Source organism: Theobroma cacao, chromosome 10, assembly GCF_000208745.1.
Source record: "Theobroma cacao cultivar B97-61/B2 chromosome 10, Criollo_cocoa_genome_V2, whole genome shotgun sequence".
In the NCBI taxonomy this organism is placed as follows: domain Eukaryota; kingdom Viridiplantae; phylum Streptophyta; class Magnoliopsida; order Malvales; family Malvaceae; genus Theobroma; species Theobroma cacao.
Window position 1 is genome coordinate 964306 of NC_030859.1, and position 24386 is coordinate 988691.

Here is a 24386-nt window from a genome sequence, read left to right on the forward strand (position 1 = left end):
GAGGAATGTAATATCAATTTATAAAATTACATCTATTTAGTAAAATATAAATTTAATATATTCATATTTTTTATTATTAATTTTTATATAATATAATCTCTTAAATATATTTTTAATATTATATTTATTTTATTTTTATTTATTTATATATTTTTTATATTATATATTTTATTTTAATTTTTTTCTTTTAAAGGACTATAAATTTTTCTTAAGGTTTGCATGTTTGGTGCTACCTTTATAGGAGGGCAAATTCTACAATCAGGTTAACTTTTCTGTAAGGTTAAGGGAAAAACTTAAATAACTTTTAATAAACAAAAATAAAAAATTAATTAAAGGTAAGAAATAATAAAATTTTTATAAAAATTAATTATTTATATTCATATTCTGGAATAAAAGATATTAACCATTTAGATATTTTTAAATAAATATTATAATAAAATTTTAATTTAAAAAATATTTATTTATTTATTTGCGATTTATTCTTCGTGTATTAAACGACATCGTATCGATTGCTTCAGAATATCTAAACGCTGCCGTTCAGTTCACCCTTCGTCACCTTCTCCTCCCTCAACAGCGTTATAGCAGAAAAGAAGCTCGACGCGCTTCCACTCTCCCCAGAGAAAGAGAGAAAGAGAGAAATGAGGTTCAGCTTTGAGTTAGCGGAATCGAACCAGGACGATTCTCGAAGGTCCTTAACACCTAAAGAAGGAGTCCAGTGGGTCCCGCTTCAAAATCACCCGGTGTTCACGTCCGCCGTCGGAAGCGGAGCAACCGCAACCGCTTCTGCGTCAGTTCGAGCTGTTAAAAACCTTTTAGCTTGGGACGGAGCCTCGAGACTCTATTATTGGGATTCCAACAAGCAATGCCTCCATCGAATCTCCATTCGCTTGGGAGAGCCCGAGCCTACCTCCATCGTCGCCGCCTCTCCTTCTAAAGTAAGTTTAAATCTTACTTAAAAGAAGCAAATTAGTCTTCTTTTTTGTATAATTTTGTTTCAAATCTTTGAATTCGTATACTTTAGTCTAATTACTTAGAAAGTGAATCAATTTGAAGAAGCTTTTACTGCTTAGAACTTTTAGGTTTATAAATTTTGAATTGAGCTAGAATTTCGAATAAATAACTAATAAAATTAATTTATATAAAAGTAAAATCATGCATTTTATTAGCCAAGATTACATTTTTATTCTTAATTTTCATAAAATATTGTTTGCTTTCGTATCAAAAAGTAATCTTAGGTTTGATAAATGTGAGCTGAGCATGAGAAGTATAAGAACTTTGACTTACTTTTAAAAGCTTGGGATGAGCAGCCGCTTGCGTTTATGCAATGTGGATGGTGAATTATATATATTATTTTGGTGTTTAAATGCAAAAGATGTAACTGAAGCAATTTCTAGGTACTGCAAGCAGATGTGGAGCTGAATTTTGTGGTTAATAAAATCTCCATCAATAGGAATGGATCAGCTTTACTCCTAGCTGGTTCAGATGATTTATGTGTCATGTACCTTTATGGACGTACTTCTTCTAAAGACAACAGTATCATTTGCAGGTAATTGTGCGAAATAAGATGGTCTATTCACCTGTTTTTTCTATTATGCATGCTGGATTTTGTTTCTCTAGTAGTAGTGTTTGTGAGGAACGAGTTGACTGTAGCTTGATGTGTTACTAGGTTGATGTTTGCAACACCAGTTATTGCAATAATTCCATTTCTGGTGTGAGTTCATCTGTGGTTTAGAATGGACCATTATTATCATAAGATGTCTGGATTATTTTTTTTCCCCTTTCTTTATAGATGCTCTTGCTTATACCAATGTTTCCACACTGCTTGTGGTGGCTATTTTTCTCAATCTTCTTGAGCATATCTGCTTAAAAGTTGACATTTTGTTCTGCAGGACTGTTTCAATCGGTTCACAAATTTATTCAAATGAAAGCAGTGCAATTCGCATCCTACAAGTGTCATGGCATCCCTACAGTGACATCCATGTTGGAATTCTCTCGTCTGATTCAGTTTTCAGGTATAGAATATTCATCCCATAATATTCAGGTTGTATTAAGTGATCACAGTCTGGAGGCTAATTGATGGGTTATAATTATATTACTTGCTCTGAGGTTATACCTTGGTTTAGAAAAGAGAGTGGTTAAGAATTGCAATAAAACTTGTAAAGAAATAGCAGATAATTTATTTTAAACAATTGACGCTTATTTAAATATGAAAACATTTAAATGCTGCTATCAATGTCCATGTCTGTTTCTTTATATGTGATACATTTCTTTCAAGCTCCCCAAGATTTCGATTCCATTTTAATTTGTGTCTCTCTTTTGGAGAGTATACAAGTTTGTCTTATATCTTGTTTCACCTGCAGCATTCTTTCACTGGTCACACTCTTCTAAGTCTTGCAATTCAATTTTGATGGAAGTAATCCGGTTAAAAAGAAATTTGTATAAATGGTCTATTGTGTTTGATTGAAGCATGCATTTAACTTCTTGCTTTTACTTTTCTGCAGGCTCTTTGATTTATCATCTGGTGTGATGCAACCAGAACAAGAGTATTATCTGCAGCCTGTTGAACCTGGTAGATCTAGGAATGCTGCATCAATCTGTCCTGTTGACTTTTCTTTCGGGGGAGACCACCTATGGGACAGGTTTAGTGTAAGTTCAATATATGTTTAGTATGTGAAGTATATTTATTGCTGTTGCATGGGTTTCTCTTTTGAGTAATGCAATTTCAATCTTAGTACTTGATTTGTACAATTTCAGTCAATGACTTTTCATACCTCCCTATGAGTTCAGTTGCTAACATTTCTTGAGATTGGTGGGATGCAATTGATATTTCTTTGCTCTATGGATGAATTTGTCCATAATGTTGCCCTGCTGGTGCATTATCAAACCTACAAATCTTATTTCACAGTTTAAATGTGGCAATCTGTTGCCTCAGTGTGTCTTGCTTTTCTCTACTTAATGAAATTGTTAACATCCGATCTCATTTAAACTTTCATTAAGTTATCCTCTTCTTTCTTATGGTGTTATCATGATACAACTCCTATCTTTTTCTTATTGCTAAGCTTGTTACATTTGGAATTAATTACTATTCTGATATTGCAGCAATTTTTTAATTTACCTGTTATGTTATTTTCAGGTCTTTGTATTATTCAGCGATGGATCAGTTTACATCCTTTGCCCAGTTGTTCCATTTGGAAGGTATTCAGGATTTTAAATTTTCTGCTGTTTTTCCCTTTTCTTATTCTTTTTTATTTAAACAACATTCGCAACAAATGTTGTGCTTATAACTTTATTTGAACTATGTGGGTAGTGATGTTACATGTAGCACTTCTGCTGTATTCCACTTAGCTTTTAAGAAAATCAAGATACTTGAAAATTAGGGTTATGAGGATAAATTTTGTGTATTGTCATGTGAACCACATGCCACAGGTCATGGAGCTATGGTTTCATCATTTCCTCATGCTAAAAAAAAAAGAAAAAAAGAAAGTTGTAAAGACTGCAGCTTATTTCTACCCTATACTGTGTGTGGCCTAGAAATTTCTCTCATTCCTTCTCGTGTCTTGCTATTATCATAATGATGTCATTGCCTAGAGAGTTACATGTTAATTTGCTACTAGTTTCCTGTTTTATTTCTTTTTGATATACTGGATGATTTATTTCTAAACAGTGTTTATAAATGGGAGTCAATATTGGAGATGTATGGTGATGCTCATACTTTTGGACTGAAGTCAGCCAATTCTGTGGCTGTTAATAATTCTAATCTGGCAATCTCTTGGTTAGAAGCAACTTTTCCTGAGCTAGCTCAACAAGGAACAGATGGGGAAAATCCATCTACCATAAAAGCTCGTTCACATGCTTTATTTGATGCATCACTTGCTCTGCAGGTATGTGAAATAATGTATTGTAGCCTATGTGAGGAATGTATTTGGTTTTAATTGGAGATTCTTTTTCTGTTTGGATATGCAATTTATGCTCTTTTTGGAACGAGCAATTTAGGGTCTCTATGTATCATAGCATGATAACTTTTACTGAGAATATTTAAGGCTTTGTCATGACATATTTGCAACACCAATAGACCTTTTGATTGGCTAACATTCCAGGGGCCGTTACGTAAAGTATGTCGTGATGGGGAGGATGAAGCTCTGGCAGTTAGAGGTGCAGAATGTGAAGGCCGTGCAGTCAGTTTTCTCTATAATCTAGTCAGCAAAGACTCAATTCTGGTGACTGCCTGGAGTGGTGGGCAATTGCAAATAGATGCCCTAGCTGATGAAATCCAGCCAGTCTGGATTACTGGTAGTGCACCTCGTCTTCGTGTTGATTCCCATGATCATGTTCTTGGGATCGCTATGATCTGTGAACCAAACCCTGCTGAGCTTTCTATTGTGAAGCTTGATCAACCACTTGATAACAGTGTTTGGTTAGGGCATCTACCTCCCTTGTTGAGACTGGCAATAGTGGATTTGGCTTTGCCAAGGAAGATAGAAAGCAGTTATCTTATCACAATGTATGTTGATCCCCTTATGCCTGAAAGAATATATTCTCTTCACGAGGGAGGGGTAGATTCGATAGTGTTGCATTTTCTTCCTTTTACATCTCAGATCAATGGGAAGGATGAGAGTATCAAAACTCCCTCTGTGCATCCTGTACTGTGTACATGCCAGGGTGAAACATCTTCACCTTCTCCTCTATATGGCTTTGTGTCACTGTCAGATTCATTTGGATACTCATGGGTTGTGGTAGTCACTTCCACTCAAGAATGTGTTGTGCTAGAGATGAAAACTTGGAATTTGTTGCTTCCCATTCAAGTTGATAAAGAGAAGCCCATTAGCTTGGAAGAGCAGAAAGAGAAAGATACTCCAAATATCATAAGCAAAGAACTCCTTGGTGGTCCTAAGTCAGTTCTGGCTCCTCAGGCCTCACCTAATCTGCGTTCTGTTTCTGCAGATTCTATTGAAGGTCGATCTGCTCTTCATCAGTACTTCAAGCTTTTCCATGAAAATTATGTTGAATATGCACATAAGGTGAGATTGCATCATTTAATTGGCATAGATTTACTGACATTGCTTTTTGCTCCCCACATTTTCTGTTTTCATAAGTTCTCTCTTCCCACTGGTTAAATGTTGAAAATGTTATTGGAAATATGTGAAAGACTTTTGCCTATACTGCAAATTGAAAGTTTTTCTGCATATGTCAACTTTAAGGCCTAAAAATGACTGAAATTTATATGACTGCTCAGCATAGTCAACGCTGGCAAAGGATATAGTTATTCGTAGCTCACCACGATTAATAGCAGTTTTAAATATGAGCTTCTTAGGCTTATGTTTGCAGGTTTATTGTCAGTATAACATTTTTCTTCTGACAATAAGACTGGCTTTGCCCGTTAAAAGATGATGTCTCCAAAAACTGAAGAATTACACATTCAAATGCCCTTGTGAGTATATGATTTCCTTTTAATGTAGTTGTAAGAAGATTTTTGCTTGACTTCTCTAGGTGTACTTTGAGCTGAAACATCATGGCCCTCAGCTAAAGAGAATCATAGATGACCAGCATGCTCGTTTGAATGAGGCACAACAGAAGATTTTGAATGTCGAAACAAAACAATCTATGCTGGAGGAGAGGATTGATTGTGCAGTCCGGCTACAGAATTCTTTGGAGCAGCGTTTGCAACATCTGAGAAGCCTGCCTGGGGCACACAAGAAACCATTGTCTAGAGCAGAGCGAGAATTTAAGTCTGAACTTGGTAATCAATTTTGTGCACATTATAACAAATTTGTATTTGTAGCATGCTGATGACCACATCACATCATTTGATAATTTGTCTGGTCATTTTGCAGATCAATTTACTGGAGTTGAACTGGATGCTTTGCAAGCATCCATTAATACTTTAAGAGGGAGGCTTAGAAGGTATACACAATCTTCAAAGGACAACCTAGCAAATCAACGAAGGAAAATGCCCGGTAGGAACCATATGCAGGATGCTCAAATCTCTCAACTGAAATCTTCACTTGCAAAACTCTCACTAGTCAATAGCGAGAGTTCAAAAAAGGTTAAACTCGTTGAATCTGCATTAAAGGGCAAGGAAAGCAGCATAAACAAAACAATCTCCTCATGAACGAGTAGTCAACAAACTGGAGTTGTGTCAGCTTTTTGCCTGTGGCGTTGGATACATTTAATTGCTCCCGGAGCTCTCTTCCTCCTCAAGGCAGGATTATTTGTTTGGTTAAGTTCCAATATAAACCCCAAGACTGAAGTTGCCACCATTCCTTAGTCAAGGTAATATTTTAGTACACCTGATGGTATACGTTTATTCACAATTGAGTAACAGCTGGTAGTGATAGGTATGAAAGCATTTGAAGGATCCAAGTAGGACCTGTTCTCCTTTGAAATAGAGTGAACCAGTAGCAGCAGATGATTAGAACATAAACATATATTATCTTGAGATCATCAAAATTTTGTTTTATGGTACTGTCACGGTATATTGATTCTATGAAAACAATGTGTACACATAGCTAACATCCCTTGCACGTGATTTTGCAGCTTCCCAGTAACTTTTTAGGTCCATACAATTGTTTCCTTGTTCATTGTTGTCAAGAAAAATAAAGCAAAAAGGTGGGTTCCTTTTCTTCTCTGAAAGGAAGAAAGTAGAACAGATTGAAAGGCTCGAGAAACTTGAAAAAAGGGGGCAGCCCACTAAGAATCAAATCAGGAGACAGGTATAATGAATATATTAAACTTATTGTTTGATGATATTTGATAAACAATTCCAGGGTCTTTTCCTTTTGTAGCTTCAGCCCGTTGATGAAAATTGAGTGCTCTCTTTACTTACTTTATGGCTAGAACTTACTTTTCTTTTCTCATTTCATTTAAGTAAAAATTGGCTGCTAATACCATTAGGGCATTGTTACAAACTTGAATATGGAGCAAAATGATGCCCACTGCCTCTTCTTCCTACCAATATCGCAACTCCCCAACACATAAGAATTTAGTTAATTTACATTCACTAACTCTACTTTTTTAAAAAAAAAATTTTGATTATTGCATCCGATCCATCCAAAATGATTACACCTCTCTTCCTACATTATCTTAAAACTCCATTTTCCTTCTTGTTTTTCCTCTCTTCCTGGCTTTTCTGTCTGAACTCTTTATGTGGCTAATGTTGCGTTCTGAAGACGACGCTGCACGTTGATCGGATACCGCTTCTGTGTTCGGGTTGTTGGGAAGAATACCAACTTATCTTCTTCAGCAGGAACCCAACTGTTCAGAGACAAAAGGGTTAGTTAAACATTTCAGTCACAAAAATGGTGATGGAAAAGAAAGAATATTGATAGGTATAGGTATACCTGAACCGAGTTACAAGGTGGTGTAGAAATACAGAGAGTTCTACTCTAGCAAGCTCATAACCCGGGCAGAGTCGAGGCCCTCCTCCGAACGGTGTGTAAACGTTTCCAGGACAGCTCATCCCGGAGTTATTCTGTTAAACATCATAAAACTATAAAAAAATACTGTTGTATGACGTTTCGAGTATGTGACTATGTGCATGCGTGTGAGTGCTTACCTGCCATCTCCATGGATTGAAAGTGCGAGCATCTTTGAAGTGATCATGGTCGAGATGTACAGCCCGAAACGATGCAAAAACCCTCCAACCCTTTGGAATTGTATAACCTGCTTGAAATTTGAGTTTACAAGTGAGCACAAAAGCTAGCTACGAGGGCTATGTCTCTGCAACATTACATGATTATCAGGCCGATGGCAGAAAGGTTTGTATTTCTGACCTTTTATGTTGATATCTGTCATTGCTCGCCTGAAGACTCCGCTGATTATGTTTGCTACTCGCAATGTCTCATTAACAACCTGGAAATTCGATTATGCGAAAAATCGGTGATTAAGCAAGAACAGAGGTACCCTGGTTTTGCCATGGAAATGTTTGCAGGACAATGAACTTACACATTGAGTGAATGGCATTGACTTATAATCAATCCATTCTAGAGCCTCTGACTCACTTTTCTTTGCTCTAATCCCCTCGTGCTCTTCCTGCCAAACCAAAACAGTTAGAGCATTGGAAGTAAATGATGAGAGGACAAGCCTCTTCCCTAAAACAAGTTTATTAAAACATATACATTGTATATGAAATTACACGAAATTCATGTTAAATGTGTTCCGAGACATTTAAATAAAAATAGTAGGCTTGGATCACGACCCGTGGGCCTCAAAGCCATCATGGATGTCATGGTCCATGCGATGTTTTCATCAGCCCTGATGCCCTTGAAACGGTCCCACATCACACAGTCAAACGGCTAGGATTCAAACCATCACATATGTATGTATATTAGAGTTAAACAAAAGCAATCCTAGGAAGCCAAAGAAGCTTTGTACTCCCCTAAGGTTAGTAGTGAGAGTCTAGCTTTTTATGACATCACCCCCATCTCTCAAACTTTTCCCACCGTTTGATGGTCCTTCCCCCCTTGAAATCAGAGCCGCTCATTTCCCAATGACCCCCCACCTAGAGGACACCGAATGGGGGGTCAAATCATACACCCTTTTGCACACAATAAAAATGAGGCAGTAACCCAAAAATACCCCTTTGAGGGGCTCTATTGTCATTTTGGGAAAGACAAAATGGTCAAAGAGTAAGTATTGATCAGAAAGTTCTGACAAATTGGTCAGATTTTCCAACCCTTTTCTCTCTTTTTTTTTTATAATTTATGTCCTTTCTAATTTTTAGATTTTTACAGCACATCTTAAGGCGTGCAACTTGGAAGAGGCATCATTTTGTCCGGTTAGACAAATTTCAGTTCCTACTTTGACTTTTGTGATCTTGTACTTTTTGCCTCTACTTTTGACCTACACCATTAAAACAGCTTCCAACCTTATCATAAATTTTTTACAGACCCTTTTTTCTCCCCTTCCACTCCCTTCTTCTTTTTTTCTCATTTTCAATTTTAAATTTTCATATTATAAACAAATAAAAATACCCATCTCGGGTTTATCACCATGTATATATATATATATATCTCAGTTGGATGAATTCTTTACCTAATGACATGAAGAATGTCTATAACAATGAATGTAACTAAGCTGAATTGAAAGCATAGGTTATAATAAAAATGAGAATGTCTCCAAAGCAATATAAAATGATAGTAAAGAAAAGGGTCATGGGGATCACATGATTGTGGGGGGAACAAAAGAAATTTTTTATATATATATTTTTAGTTCCCATATCAAACTCATGTGTGTGTCATTGCTTGGTAGGTATTTCCCTATAAGTACAATGTTTGGTTAATATTATATCATGAAAAACCAAACAAAATAAAATTTAGCCATGTGATGTATCATTCCCATCCATGTGACAATGGTCAAGAGAATGGAAGATGAATTCTTTAGAAAGCAATGGCCAAATTTGATCATTCCTTTTTCTTTTGGACCCACCATGAAAAACCCAAAAAAAAAAAATTTCAAAAAAGAAAAATACCCAAAGAAGAATTTTACCTTGAGTTGAGCCAAAGCAAGAGGGGTCTCAGTCAAGAACTTGACAGCAAGAGTCATGATAGTTGAGGTTGTTTCATAGCCAGCAACAAGCAAAGCTACCAAGAAATCAACAATTTCCTCATCGGAAAAGTTGTCATCCCCTGCTAATAAAGCTGCCAACATGTCGTTCTTCCTTTCCCCTCCTTCAAACTCTTTCCTCCTCTCCCTTACTATCAAGCTCAATGCCTCTGCCACCTTTGTTCTCGCCTTCATTGAACAAAATTAAAACTTATTCAGCATTTCGTATCATCTGAATATACGTATCCGTAACATTTCGGATATATTTATCCAAATATATGTATCCGTAGTGTTACGGATGTATACGTTTTAAGTATATATATGTGTATGTACGCGTAGGCGTAAGCAATGCTATCACTTACTTTGATTGCTCGACGGTAGGTGGTGGAAAAGAGAGGCAAAGGGACAGTGAAGAAGCCTTCAATGACAAGAACGTATTCTTTTCTCAAACTCTCACTCCATTCACCAGGATCAAAGCTCATCAGCTGCTTCACTGTTAACTCAAAAGTAATCTATAAAAAAGAAAAAAAAATCAAATTAATTAATTAAAAATAATAATAATAAGTAAACAAATAATCAGAGGTGTGGCATGGAAATGATGCTTTAAAGACAGAATGATTTCAGCCGTCAACTTTATTCCCTCCCTCCCTCCACCCCATGGAATCTGAGTCACCACCTCCATTTTTAACGTGTTCATAATCATTAGACGACCCACCACCGAGTCAACTCAGTCCCGATAAAGTAATATATGGTTTTTCTTTTTTTTTTTGGTTGGTTGGTTGGTTGTTTTGTTTTACCTTCTTCGCTTCTTCCATGAGGAAGACGCGGTCGGTCCAGGAATCCAAGTTGAGCCGGACCAACCGGTCTATATCGACCAAAAGATGATCCCTGATAATCGACGAGTTAGCGAAGCTCATGGTCAAGGAGTGCATTCTTTTGTGGAGGCTTCCTTTCATCAAGAGCAATGAATGTTTGCCAAGCAAATTCGATATCGAACCGGGGTAACTACACTCGAAGAGCTTCCCTTCGTTTTGCAAGATGAACCGGTTGGTTTCGGGGTCAGCTGAGAAAACAGTGGGTTCGCCGAAAACATGGGTGGTGAAGATTGAACCGTACCGGCTCACCCTCTCGTCGATAAAGGGTTCGGGGTTCTCGGTCTTGTAAGCAGCTATGAGCTGTAAAGTCTCCCCGACGAAAGGTAAACCCAAGTTTCCCGGCGGCAAACAGAGGCGCCGGAGACGGGAAGAACGGAGGAGGAGGAAGAAGACGGCGGAGACGACGGCGGTGAAACAGAGATAGTAGAAAACAAAGAAAGCCATGACAAACAACAAAAAATAAAAAAGGTTCTTCTCCTTTTTGAGATTAAGTTAAAAGAGAAATCAAATACAAAAAAGGAAAAAAAGAAAAGATTTATGAATATAAATACAAAGAGATTTTTGAGTGAAGAGAAATGGGAAGTTTATAAAGAGAGAGAGTAGAGCAGCACACGAGGGGTATCTGTAAGAATCTAAGGGGAAGGGAGAAGAAACAGAGGAAGGAAGAAATAAATGTTTGAAGGGGGGGACATTTCGATATCTGACAGCTTTGTTTTTTTTTTCTTTAATTTTTGATATTGTAAAAAGGGTTTGATTTTTATTTTCTTTTTAGTTTTCTTTTTTCTGTTTGGAGGATGGGAAAAATATATTGGGGAAGAAATTTATGGGTGTGAGAGCTAGTACGGTAGCTATGGGCGTCAAATAGATAAGAGAAAGAGATGTTGGTGTTGTTATATGAAGATTTTTCATACACTAGAAAGGTAAGGAAATAGAAAATAAAATAAAAAAATAGTGCCAAATTGCCAAAGTACTAGATAAGTTTTTTTTTTTTCAATTTTGCTTGCTATTTGATTGCTTGTGGAAGGATATTTTCGACACGTTATAACAATTGATTATGATTTTTTTCTTCAAATAGAAGAATTTAAATTGTTCTTTAATAAAAAAATTAGATATTGCGTCACGAATTTTGTAATAGTAAGAGATGGAAAAGATGGAGTGAGTCTTAAGTTTATAAGTCTTTTAAATTAAAAATATAAATCTATGATAAATTGTATAGAATAAATCTAACTTTTCACTAACATAAGACTAGTGCAAGACCCTTTATAAGAGATAACAAGATTAAAGTACACCCAGATAAAGATACAATCCCTCTTCTCTATGAGTGAAATAAATGGAGTAAAATGTTATAAATCTCATATCAATAAGAGATATGGTAGATTTTGAGCATATAAATATAGGTCTACTTCAACCTAATAGACATTTCTTTTAGATTGAAAAAGTGGGTTCATGGCATATTAAAAAGCAATCATAAAAAATTACTTTCAATGTACATAATTATTGATTTGTACCTATTTTTATGGATAAAATCATATATTTAATTTATTGATTGTGCGATTTTTATAATTTAGAATTGAGATACAAGAAAAAATAAAAAGAGAAAGGAAGAAAGAACTTATGATAATTATTAGTGTATCTTTTGTGTTAGAAAGTGGACTATATAATTGAAAAGCTTGTGATCCCAAGTTAAACTACTTTTTCCATGGTGTAATTGATTAATTTTGGGGTCATTTGTTAAAGATTAATTTATCCATTAATATCCCAATTCCTATGAGTCCTTTTTCTTGGTATAATGTCCTATCTTCAATTAATTTAATTTAATTTAATATCATTAAATTAATTTAGGAATTTAAAGGGTAATATTTTTCAAAACCATGAAAGTTGCTTTGGTCAGAACCCCAGGTTTGGTTTGTCCCTCGAGAAGAAAAGGATGCACCATTCCACGAGGGGAAAAGGAAAGGTATGTAGGAAGTATACACTCTTCCCACTTTATTTTCACATATATTTTTCTCTTTCTTTTTGCCACCAAAATTCTTCCTTTTTGCCATGATGCATGTGTTCTCTTGGCCCACCATGAACCTACTAGAAATACAAATAAAATACCTTAATCCCCCATCAATTCTCTTGGCCTTAAAGGGATAGAAGTCTTCATCACCTTAATTAATTATTCTTCAAATTTAGAAGATATTGGGATTCTTTTTGAGAAGATAACATAATGAACTTAATTGGGTATTGTTTTAATTCATTGTATCACTTACCAAATATATCATAGTTATCCTTATAAAGCAAATATGCTTCAATTAATTAGCTAGGAAAAAATAATAAAATAATGAACCTTGTATTAATTAAAGGTTTTAATGCAAATAGAATGTCATAATGCCCTCCACATTGTCCCACCAATTCCATAATGTTTGAAGCTATAAAGCTAAGGTATTTCCTCTTGATAATTGTCTTTATGCAAACGAAAGGGAGCCTTTCTTTCTTGAAATCATCATCAAAGCCAAATGAAGCTTGATAGTTGATAATCCATCCCATGGCCATTTTCCAAGCCAAAGTGAAGCTTCGAAGCAAGCTTAAACAACCAGCCACGTGTTGAATAGTGATGAGGGAGTACCATGCAATTATAGGGAAAACGATTTTTTTTCTTTTTTTTTATTTTTTTCTCTTAAATATGAGGTGATGATAGCATGGTCATCTCACATGGTCCCCATGAAGGACATTAAGCCCTCTACCCACTAGACAACCCCATAAAATCATGATCCCTTACAAGATCCCACATCTCTTCCTTTTTACGTTCTCTAAGAAGACCTTTTTAAACATGAATATGATAACATGATAACATATGTATTGATTAAGAATTAATGTTTGATTTAGAAAATATGTAATAAAAAAAATTGGGTTTCATTCGAAATATTAGTTCACTTTTTTTCGATTAGAAAATATGAAGATTCTAAACTTCGAACTTTTTTATTTAGATGTCAAATGAAATGTATACAAGACAATTTTTAATCTTGTAATTCTCACCTTGTTGATGTCAAATCGAACTTTTTTCTTTTATCTTCAAAACAAATATTCTTTTACAGTCTATAAGTGGAATTTAGATTATATATCTAAATACTAAGTGGGTATCTAGGTAGGTTAGTTGTTTTGAGACAGGTTAAGAAATCCCCTTGAATTCAGGGATTTGGACAGAATTCCACTTTCGTAGCTTAATTAGCTTATAAATCTTTGATAAAGATGTGCTAACACTTGCAAAATCCTTGCTGGATTATGGGAATCCAAACCCCAAAATTCGAGGTTAATGGGCTGCCATCACATCCTATGGTTTCTTAGGTACACTAGCACCAATGTCAAATTTAATTATTAAATTAAAAAATTCCTCCAAATGGATATTATCTATTGTTTGATTAAGATGCTAATTAAATAAGCATACATCAATTGCAAAATAATCATAGGCTTGGGAATATTGAGACAGTGATGCGTTGAGTGTGCTCTTTGAATCTTTTTGCATGCCCCCATATCCATGCACTAAGGCAGTATTTTATAGATTGTTCATGGCAAGTCCTTGTATGGTGAAGAATCAATGTCAAAAGATGTACTCTTTGATTCAATCATCCTTAATTAGTTCCAAATGCATATAATTTTTATGTATAATAATTGATATTAATTTAATTTAATTATAATATATATGTTTGAATTGTAAATTTAACAATTAATAATTATTACTATGTTAAATCTCTAATCAACGATTTCAAATTTGAATCTTGTCATCCCAACACTTTATGATCATTTATCGTCATCTTTCGATTTTCATTTCATGATTGTAAAAGCCGTGTTTTGCATTTATTGCCTCTATCGATGCCAAAATAATGTAATTCTTGTTCCAATCATCCTTGTGTTCTTGTTTCATTGATCCTTATGTTCCAAAGATGTATGCGATTACTATAAATCTTTACTTTTGAAATTTAATTGTAAATAATCGATATTAATTCACTTTTATTTTAATATATATAATTTAATTTTTAATTTAATAATTAATTATTATAATATCAAAGTCTATTCAGTGATTTAAAATTTGAATTTGATCAATGACAAATTCAGAATTTTATACAAGAAATAGTTAAAAAATAATCATATAAAATTATAAATCAAGTAAATGAGTCGATCTGAAGTTAAAATTAAAAATAAAAAAATAACAACTGTCAACATTTTCGATTCGCCCTTGTTCATCATCACGTCATAATCTTTCAAGTTTTTGTACCATGGCTCGAAAGCAGTGTTATTCATTTGTTTACTCTATCAACTTGGTTTCATACGATGAAATTATGAGCTGGTTTGGGCAAAATGGTTGTTAGAGTAAGGGAGGTTTGGACTCAACCATAGCAATAATTTCAAGCCTTTGTGCCGGTCGGTCCCTCGGAAGGGGTCAAAACCCAGTTGTCCGATCGATGGATCATGGAGATCCAAGCCACCCACCCCACCAGTACGAGCCGTCCTTCCCCTCCCCTATGGTCCCCTTGATCCGACCCCCCTCACCCAAACCCACCCTTTCTTTTACATTAAAAATAGGACCTACCCATTGCTGTGCTAATTAAGTCTCAAGAAAATTCCATAATGTCACGTTTTGTATGAAAAGTATGTGTCATGCAAAAATAAATAAATAAATAAAAATGGAAGTATGAGATTGATCAAATTTAATTTTATGTAAGAGACAATGAGAATTACATTATTTTTTTGTTTTGTGGGACTCAAATAATTTCATACCACATATGATATATGGATAACCTACGCTTGCCATCACGATTTTCGTGTATTTATATGTAAATTTTTTTATATTATTCCAGTCGATTTTGTTAAGAAAACTTGAATCTATTTTTTCTCTAAAAATTAACATTTTGGAGATTGTAATTTACTTCTTAAATTTCTTATAATTTAAAGATATATACCTATATGAGATACCGGAACAAAACATAGATAATATTACCTCAAATTATAATTAAAAAAAAACTATAGTATATGAAATTGAGGCATGCATTTGGGTGTACTAAGTCATTAGAAAGGGTCACTTATTGGACCACAAAAGCCAAATGGTGACATTTTGTGGTGCATAAACATGTCAATGTACCAATTATAAAGAAAGAGGACCACGAAATCTCATCAAATCTTTACCTCCTATTTATTCTTCTGTGAAGGGGACCAAATAATTCACTCCATTTAATCTTCAAGATATCACAAATCAAAACCATATGATAAAAAAATCATATTTTCTTATATTTTAATTCCCTTTTTATAAAAAATAAATATAAAAGGCAAATAATTATACTAGATAGATTCTCATCTACTCCAAAGAAAAAGTTATAACCAAACCAAAAAATATAATTCTTGCTTTTTATTTTTTTATTTATGATTTTTGACTACGTAACGAGAGATTTTTTTTTTTTCCCGTAAACCACACTTTTCTCGTCTCACGCTTTTCCATAAACCTCTAAATCAAAATCTTAAATTTTAATTATTGAATCATTCCCGTGACAGAAACAATACATACTTTTTTTTTTTTTTTGAGGTTTATGTGCAAAATGCTAAGCCTAAGGCCTTGGGATCATTTCATTTATTTATTATAAGGTTTATTTAATTGTTTTCTTTTTATGAAATTAAGAAAGGTCAACATATTCATGTCAATTTCTTGTAGTAGTTTTCGTTTTCCCCTTTTTCATTTTCCTTTTTTATTTATTTTTTTAATATTCCAAGATATAAACATTATGCATGAATGATTGAATGCCAAATTTAATTCTTCATTAGCTATCAACAATTACCCAAAATTCCTCCCAAAAAAGTCGGATGGGGAAAGGATATAAATTATTGAGGACATTCTTTCTGGCTTTGTCGACCAATTTGGTGAAGCTGATGGCTACCCAATTATTGGTCCAAATGTGTCAATAATTAATTCAGCACACAATAATTCTCTATGACACTCTATCACCTCCCATGATCTTATCCAAAATATTTTCTTTTTTTTTTCCCATTTTTAGAGGTCAGATTTAAAGATTTATAAGATGAAAAAGAAATTTTATTTTTCCGTTACTTATCGAAAATATAATTATGATATTTTTTCCTCTTAAGGAAGAATATATCTCATGTAGCATAGCCTTTATATTTTCTTAGGGGATTAACCCTAAACATCGCAAGAGAGATTTATAGACGAGGTACGAGCACAAGGACGACTAATAAATTATGAAATCTAATAAATGACTGTTTTGAAATACTTGTTAGGATTAATTAAAAATTTATTATATTATTCTCGTCGAATCAAGAGAAATAATGCCTTAATTATAATTTTTTTGATATAATGTTTAAATTCGTACTCTTATTTAACATGGTAAATCAAATTTACCATCCATCTTAGAACAGTTGAAAATTTTTTTTGTTATACTTTTTTAATTTAATTGTCAAAATTTCTAACGGCAAGTTATTTTGCTGTTAATTTATAATCAACTTTGAATTAAATTAAAAAATACGATAATAAATTCCATCGCTTTAAAAGTAAATGATAAATTCGATTTATCATAGGTGAAAATTTTTTTAATAAATATTAAATTACTTGAATCGATTACAATATCTTAATTTACACTTATGCCACGGACGAGGAACTTGTTCTTATGCGGGGAAGTGTTTCATTTTGGAGAAAGGGCATACATATGCCATTAGGATCAGAAGAGGAAACAGAGAGAACAAAGAAGAAAAGCAGTGACGTCAAAGGAGAGTCAACTCTGGGGGTTTTGGGTCAGGGAGTCTCCGCCCCACACGAGACAGGAGGTCTGATCCCCACACGTGTGGCACTGACAAATATATAATAAAAAAATTAGAAAAAAAAATTACTTAAAAAATAAAAATAAATAAAAATTTGCACACTTTCCAATGTCTGGATACTTCACACGAATGGGATCTGTCAGAGTTGCACGTGTGCCTCCATTTAATGTTTGTTTTTTCGGACCGTGACTCTGACCAGAAAACAGAAAGAGACCAACCCCTCTTCACATGCAAAAATCTTTTTCTTTTTTTTTTATCTTTTTCTTACAATTTATGTTGGACTAATTTAGCCTTTTGAGTTCTTGTCTTTTGGCTAATTGTCTGGTTCTTCGCTGTTCTTCTTTGGGCCTAGGCAAAGGCTAGAGAGCTTAAGCTTAGCTTAGGTTCCTCTCTATTTTTTGGTGCTCTGAGAGCCACTACCCAACAGCTGTTTTCTTCTTTTTGTTTTGTAAATCTGGTCAATTGTTGGTCATGGAAAAAATTGCTTGTTTTTATCTTGATTTCAAGTTTTAATTAAGATATTCATTAACTTTAAAATATTTAAATAAAAAATTAATTAAAATTAATATCTAATACTTAAACTCAATAATCTAAAAAAAAAAGAAGAAAGAACAGATTACATTGAATCATTTTCTTTTATTGAGAAAACGATAATATCAGGGTTTTTGTTAATTTTGATATATCTAAATATAAAATTAATTAAAGTTAATATCTAATCCTCGAACTTGACAATTGAAAAAGGATAAAATTAATCCTGACATAAGAAAGAAAGAAAGAAGAACAGATTATGGTGAATCATTTTCTATTTTCGAATAAATCCAATGACACTGATTTTTCCAGCACTTGTTTCTATTCAAATCCTGAGCAGCTAGATGCTAAAGCTTCAGCTTCCTTTAACCTGCAAAAGCATATTCCATCATCCATATTTTTGGAAGGCTTGGGGCATTGGGCCACTATCATGCCCTAGAAGGCTACATCATGAAAAGCATATATACCAGAAAAAAAAAGTATAATTAAGTAGGAAAATGGAAGGATCATTTACTCTTTTCATTTATTACTTACATTCATTTCATCCCAATACTTCATTTAATAGGTTCTACCAAATTGATGAATGATTGCAATGAAATGAACAAAATTTACAAAATTCTGAATGAATCCTGCAAGTGAAAATGATGAATAGGTATATCGTTATCTTTTCAGATAATTTATCATGAAAAATTAAAAAATAAAAAACCTTTTTCAGGTGCTTAGTTGCAATATGCACTAAACAAGTTTTTTTGCATATTATAATAAGAGTTATCTGCCTTTGCTTTATGATGTACAAATGGGGAGGGTTCACTTTTGATTTTAGCACCAAAAGTATTGGGTTTGTTCCCATTGGAGATGTGGGTTTTAGAAAATTCCTACACCAAACTTTTACCTATGATTTCACTTCCTTTCTCTCTATAAATGCTTGGTGGGTGGTAAAATTTTTTAATTTTCTTTGATTGATTTGGTCGGCCAAATTCCTCTCTAATCTTTTGGGATTTGGTTTCTTTGTCTCTAATCAAACAAAGTTTCATGGACCCAAATCAGAGAAACCCTAATTTTGTGCTCCATTTTCGAAGACTTTTTTTCTTGACCTTATGCACCAATCATTCCACTAATCGAACAAGCTTTGATACAATTCAAAACTTTGGGTTATCTTCAATCTCTATCTGCTATTCACCTTTTGATTTCAGCTTCCAGCTTCTGTTGATTTTTGCTTGTTGCTGTGAAAAATGGGGACAAAAATGGCCTAATTATATTGCATAGAGTAGGTTCATTTGAAATCATTCATTGTCGACCTTGCCTTTTTTTTTTCTGTCAATTATGCCATTCATGTCTCTTCACTTGCACAGTGTGTGAATCCAATTGTTTTTTCTTTTCTTTTTCCCATGATTCCCATCCCCAAGGTCTTAGCCTTCTATCATTCCTATGCTAGAAGAAAAAATAAAGCTGCATTTGGCTAAAAAAAATGGGACAACGTGTGAAGTCATTGGATTCAATACATTGCACCAAAAGCAATAATATGAACTGACTCAAAAGAAATTTTTGAAATCAAGAAAAATAGACTTCTTTCTCCCCTTGAAAAATAGCTTATCAACACCTTATCATGGCTTATATATGTATAATTGGGTTTAAGATATTGGGTATTTGATAATATTCAAGTATTAATATAATCGAGTTCGAACAACGGATATTTTAAAAGTAATGCTTGAAATTTACGTGCATTTGTCTTATAACTAAATATAAAATACTCGAACTCTACATTATCAGAATAGACATCCGTGCATATTTATATAAAATCAATTCATTTACAGTCTTAATTATTTAAGCAAAACATGAAATATATATATATATATATATATATATATATATATATATAAACATGTAATTGATTGATTATTAAATCAAAAAGTAATTAAGATTGTTAAGAAAGTGACAATTAAAGATATAAATTTTAGTTATTGTCATTGTCATTTTAAGAGATATTTACATTCTAAACTACCTATTGACATTATGAAATTAAGGAGCGTTAATTATTTAATTAAAAACGTGACGATAGTGATAAAATTTAATTGCTAGAACTTATCATGACAATAAAGATAAGTTTTAATCACTCAAAATTAGTTAATAAATAGGAAAGTTTCCATTTTGTTCATGAGAAGCCAAGGTTTTCTTGGTGCTTCTTGCATTTTGTGAATGCAAAAACAAAAGAAAAGAAAAGATTATGTATCCCAAAGCTTAACTACCATAAGAGATTATAATTAAGATCAGCCCCACCCGCACGTGCATGCGTGAATCCCTGCGACAGAATTCCGACATCATCGAATGCACGAACAAATCCACATTAGCCAAAAACAAATGTCTTGTAAATCTTTTCTTCTTTTTTTTTTTTGGCTTTCTTTTGTTTGCAACTGACACCGGAAATGATTAATGTTGGAGATTATGAAATACAAATGATTAAGGTTGAAATTATAGGATGTTAAATCATGATTGGCATAATACATAAAAGGGCAAAAAAAAAAGGGGAAAACAAAAGAGAAAAGAAATGGTGGTGTGTTGCTTTGTTTTTCCATGACTGTTTGCTCCCATGTTTGCTCGTTTGATGATGGCGATGATGATGGTGGTGGCACTTTGTCGCTCCCAACTTGGGGCCTGTCTCTTTCCACCACGTGGCTTTTGCATGTTTACTTTTCCGACAACATGTTTCGACACGTACACGTGTGGAATCATGGTTGATTCTCATGATTTTGCTCTTTACAGCCCATCTATTTGAGGCGAAATCATGTGCGGAATTAGTGAATCAAATACTCCAATAAGATTGTTACGATAAACAAATATACTATGTTCTATGATTATAGCTTGGAAAGTGGTTTCCCTTTTGTTAATTCTGTAAAGTTCATACTTTAACAGTAATTTGTAGCATGCCTGGATCAATCATATGCTAAAAGCAGGGACTCAAGGTCCAACATATACATAAAATATGTTACAACTTCGGGGACATTAAATTGGCTTAGCATTAATCTGAAAACTGGGCCTAACCCCTTTTGGATTTGGGGTCATTGTAAGGTCAAGATGCTGATAATCACAGTACTATGAGTTTGGGTTCTTTCCATGGACCTTCTGGTGATGAACTGGTTGCCTCTTCATGAAAAAGCTAGCCCAACTTTGCTGGACTTGAATCTGATCTTCAATGGCTGCTTTCATGCAAGGAGGTCATCACAGACAATGATCCCGACCCAGCTGTCGCTGCTGCTGCAATGAGAGGAATAATGATTTCACTCCTGCAAACCTTCATAGAAAGCATTTCAACTTTCCTCGCTGGTTTCACCACAGGTTTCAATGTTGATTATGAATTTTTAACTGAAATCTGAGCTTATATCTGTATGTGAAATTCTATAGAGTAAGAAGAGGAGGAGAAGGTCGGTTCAATGGCTATCTACCATAACTGTTAAGACCTTCATATGCTACTGATTGAATCCATAGTGCAGTAACTGAAGAATTTAAACCCTATTGGTATTCAGACTAACTCCATCAGTCCGTGTGTTGGTAATTTGCCAGGCAAAGCTGAAGTACACAACTCGGATATAGATATATTCACAGAGATAATGAGGTAGCATATGTACGCTGACTGAATACAGGAGTTAGCTTACAGGACTAATAGCAATGGAGGAGCTGCGTTTTCTTTCTCCTCGAAAAACCAACCACACATGACATATAACGCAAACAAACTATCATCAAAAGTTACTAGCCAGAATTTTTAACATTGTTCATTTACAGGACTGGATCAGAAACGACGCAAGATTCAATCATCATCCTCATCTTCTTCTTCCTCCTGCAATTGCAAAAGCCAATTGAAATCAGAATTTATCAGAGAAATTAGATATACAAAAAATGAAAGTTTTAATACGAGAATCAGCTGTCAATGAATATGATTGAAGTAAATCATGATTGAAATAACATATCCCTTGATTAGGATGTCGTTGCAATGGACACAAAGCTAAATCAGCAGTAACTTTGGATATGTTGTTCAGAGCAACATATAGATGCATGGATGTTCAATCGCAGCTTATAGGTTAAATATGTTACTTAGAAGTGTAGTAGATATAAAAAGGCTTTAACCATCTAAAACTGAAAACTGCTGCAGAAGTTAAAATTGAAAAATTCCCTACAAACATAGACAAGGCAAGTATTCTTAGCTTAAATAGATTACCTCCTCACTATCTGCGTCATCTTTGTCATTCACCTGGGATTTCGATGTTTCAGACTCTGCTCCTTCCTCATCATCAGTACTTTCCTGAGTTAGACATAATGAAGTCAGGAGGGCGATCTTAAATAGGATGAATTATGCATTTATTTCTCAAGAACAGAATGGCCATTATTAGTTTACCTGTTTCTTGTTGTAGGCTGCCATGAGCTTCTCATATTCTGATTTCCTTTTTGCTGCTTTCGCTTCATATGGAGCTTTCTCCTACCAGTTGCAACCCATAGAAGATTAGGTAAACATTTGGGGGCACTGACCTTTCAAAAAGCTAGAATCAAGCCATAGATGGAGAATGGAACTTACTAACAACTTTAAATACCATTTCCCATAACTAGTTAATTTGACTAATTCATATATGATAAAATTCCAACTTGCGACATCAATCAGGAGATGCATATCTCAAAATCCACCATCCAGCCCTATGCAATACCATATATCTAGGTCCCCTGTAGTTAAGACCAGACTGGCATTGGCTTGACCATGCCATAATAGTTCCAAAGTCGTCGAACATGTGATTGGTGCATAGCCAGGTCCAGAGGGAGCCACAGTGGAAGTTTTATGCATCACCTTTACAAACAGAATTCATGGTATTTGCCAAGTTAAAGGTGACCGTTGGAGGATCTGTTTGACATAATTCATTGTCCATACACGTCCCAACCAACACAAGTAATTTAAGGTGATATGGAGCACTTACTGCATCAGACAGGGACTTCCACTTCTCTCCCCCGGCTTTGCCCACCTTCAATCACAATATCCAGTAACAAAATCAATTAGACACTCCAAATGAAGAGATCTATAAACTTTAACAGCAACATTTTCCTACTTACAGCTGAGACAGCTTTCACTTTTGGATGCTCTTGTTTGTAAATCTTTCTGAACTCTTCTCTGCAACCAAATTTATAGTTGAATGATATCTTGCAGATGGACTGAAATTTTTGTTATTTGTTACAACCATCTGAGAGAAACTTACAGAAAAACAAAGAAAGCAGTGGCAGGTCTCTTGGGTTTGTTAGGGTCTTTCTTAGCTGGTTTCACATTCTTTGTGCGTTTTTTACTACTCTTATCAGCCCGGAGTGCTGCCTTTCGCTTTCCAACAGTCCTTAAAGAGAAGAAATTTACACATGATTAAATGCAAGATAAGAATAATGCTTGAAATAGTGACTCTCTGATCAACAATGACAAGGAACAAAAGTTAAAGACTTAGAATAACAAAGTTACACAGAAATTAGACCACATTGATCACTTGAAGTTTAAAGCAAAAGAAAATAACCTGTCCTCAACAGGTTTTACTGTTTCCTTGTTGTCCTTCCTTGCAGCCGCCCTGCTCCTTGTTGCCTTCATTCTAACAAGAAAGCTTCCTGAAATAACCATAACTAAATTAAATCCGGTGCATGCAACAAGCTGTCACTAAACTAACAAGGAATGCTAAATCTAGATTTAGATTATCATGTTTAACTTGGGAGAAAACTTTGAATGGGAAATCTAGGATTAAAGTGCCCGGATCATTGTGCTTAAAGTAGTGTTCTTTGCAACAAAGACTGCATATTTTTAACAAAATTTTCAATCTTAGACCCAAAATTTGTTGAAAGGTTCCAAAGAAGAAATTTGAGCCATAAAAGCTAATCATTTCTGGGGAGAAACAAGCTAGCTAAATAACATCAAAGTCAAAAGATTGTTCCTTTCATCAACACACACAATAAAAAGAAAATCAGACTATAAAACTAACAGAATTACCCAGATGGGGAAACTTGGAGAAGAATCAAAAGCTATCAGAGGGAAAATCACAACGAGATCATGCAGGATCATAACAAAAGGCTTTTCCAAAGAAATAAAACTATCAAAGCAAATAAACAGAAATAAAAGCAAGTTAATCTTAGATCAAACAGATAAAGCTATATGTGCATAAAATTTGTAAAGGGAATAACATACCTCTTCGATGGAAGAAAAACGAACTCAAAGAAAGATTAGCAAAGAGAGTAAAACTAAAAGCAGGGAACGAGAGAAAGAGAGAAAGAGAGAGGAAAGGAAAGGAAAGAACACAGGGGAGATGCCAAGAAGATATTTGTGAGAGGATGCATCAGAGTGACACGAGGCAACTTTTGGGAGGGGAGGAGAGAGTAGGAAGTTGACTGTGGAGGGGTGCTGCTGCTTTTTGTCGCTTTTGTTTCTAGAGTTGTGATCATGCTACTTGCAGGGTATCTAACTTGTCTGACAGATTGGTTTCTCATTGGTTGGCATCAAAACCAAGTCAATTGTTCGAAACTACTGTGCACTAGTCTGTTCCCTTTTGTCTCATTATACTATTTTGCATGGTGCAAAATCATAGCTCCCCCACTGCTGTGTCAGCTTGATTGTGTATTTATCTCTTCAAATTTTTC

General features: G+C 34.3%; 3 protein-coding genes across 4 annotated transcripts; 1 reads left to right on the plus strand and 2 right to left on the minus strand.

The window, feature by feature from the left end:
• On the plus strand, positions 581-6822 carry LOC18585885 (nuclear pore complex protein NUP88). Its single transcript, XM_018129287.1, has 10 exons — positions 581-935; positions 1395-1546; positions 1890-2012; positions 2502-2646; positions 3134-3195; positions 3665-3881; positions 4098-5018; positions 5488-5737; positions 5832-6270; positions 6535-6822. Exons 1-9 carry the CDS (start codon positions 639-641, stop codon positions 6107-6109), a joined length of 2445 nt encoding a protein of 814 aa, XP_017984776.1. The 5' UTR covers positions 581-638; the 3' UTR covers positions 6110-6270; positions 6535-6822.
• On the minus strand, positions 6899-10961 carry LOC18585886 (cytochrome P450 90A1). Its single transcript, XM_007008945.2, has 8 exons — positions 10338-10961; positions 9903-10052; positions 9484-9729; positions 7942-8028; positions 7770-7848; positions 7553-7659; positions 7338-7468; positions 6899-7251 (listed from the first exon to the last, which is right to left on the minus strand). Exons 1-8 carry the CDS (start codon positions 10857-10859, stop codon positions 7140-7142), a joined length of 1434 nt encoding a protein of 477 aa, XP_007009007.2. The 5' UTR covers positions 10860-10961; the 3' UTR covers positions 6899-7139.
• Positions 21313-24148, minus strand: LOC18585888 (high mobility group B protein 3). 2 transcript variants are annotated; one of them, XM_007008949.2, is made up of 8 exons: positions 23938-24138; positions 23279-23366; positions 22979-23107; positions 22836-22893; positions 22703-22747; positions 22135-22215; positions 21958-22041; positions 21313-21579 (listed from the first exon to the last, which is right to left on the minus strand). In XM_007008949.2, the coding sequence occupies exons 2-8, from the start codon at positions 23347-23349 to the stop codon at positions 21550-21552; spliced, it is 498 nt and encodes a 165-aa protein (XP_007009011.1). In that variant the 5' UTR covers positions 23350-23366; positions 23938-24138; the 3' UTR covers positions 21313-21549. The 2 variants fall into 2 exon arrangements, 1 of the variants encoding a protein (XP_007009011.1); XR_001929882.1 differs by lacking the exons at positions 21313-21579; positions 21958-22041 and adding an exon at positions 22312-22575 and having other exon boundaries at positions 22142-22215; positions 23938-24148.

What these genes read in the sequence shown, in the direction of transcription:
- LOC18585886 (XM_007008945.2), bottom strand. Translation starts at nt 10,859, where the DNA reads ATGGCTTTCTTTGTTTTCTACTATCTCTGTTTCACCGCCGTCGTCTCC. An exon ending in CCTACCGTCGAGCAATCAAA is followed by an intron (nt 9,730 to 9,902) that starts GTAAGTGATAGC and finishes TGTTCAATGAAG; the next exon opens with GCGAGAACAAAGGTGGCAGA. An exon ending in TCAATCCATGGAGATGGCAG is followed by an intron (nt 7,469 to 7,552) that starts GTAAGCACTCAC and finishes GATGTTTAACAG; the next exon opens with AATAACTCCGGGATGAGCTG.
- LOC18585888 (XM_007008949.2), bottom strand. Translation starts at nt 23,349, where the DNA reads ATGAAGGCAACAAGGAGCAGGGCGGCTGCAAGGAAGGACAACAAGGAA. An exon ending in GTAAAACCTGTTGAGGACAG is followed by an intron (nt 23,108 to 23,278) that starts GTTATTTTCTTT and finishes CTTCTCTTTAAG; the next exon opens with GACTGTTGGAAAGCGAAAGG. An exon ending in AAGTGAAAGCTGTCTCAGCT is followed by an intron (nt 22,748 to 22,835) that starts GTAAGTAGGAAA and finishes TTGTGATTGAAG; the next exon opens with GTGGGCAAAGCCGGGGGAGA.
- LOC18585885 (XM_018129287.1), top strand. Translation starts at nt 639, where the DNA reads ATGAGGTTCAGCTTTGAGTTAGCGGAATCGAACCAGGACGATTCTCGA. An exon ending in ATGCATCACTTGCTCTGCAG is followed by an intron (nt 3,882 to 4,097) that starts GTATGTGAAATA and finishes CTAACATTCCAG; the next exon opens with GGGCCGTTACGTAAAGTATG. An exon ending in ATGTTGAATATGCACATAAG is followed by an intron (nt 5,019 to 5,487) that starts GTGAGATTGCAT and finishes TGACTTCTCTAG; the next exon opens with GTGTACTTTGAGCTGAAACA.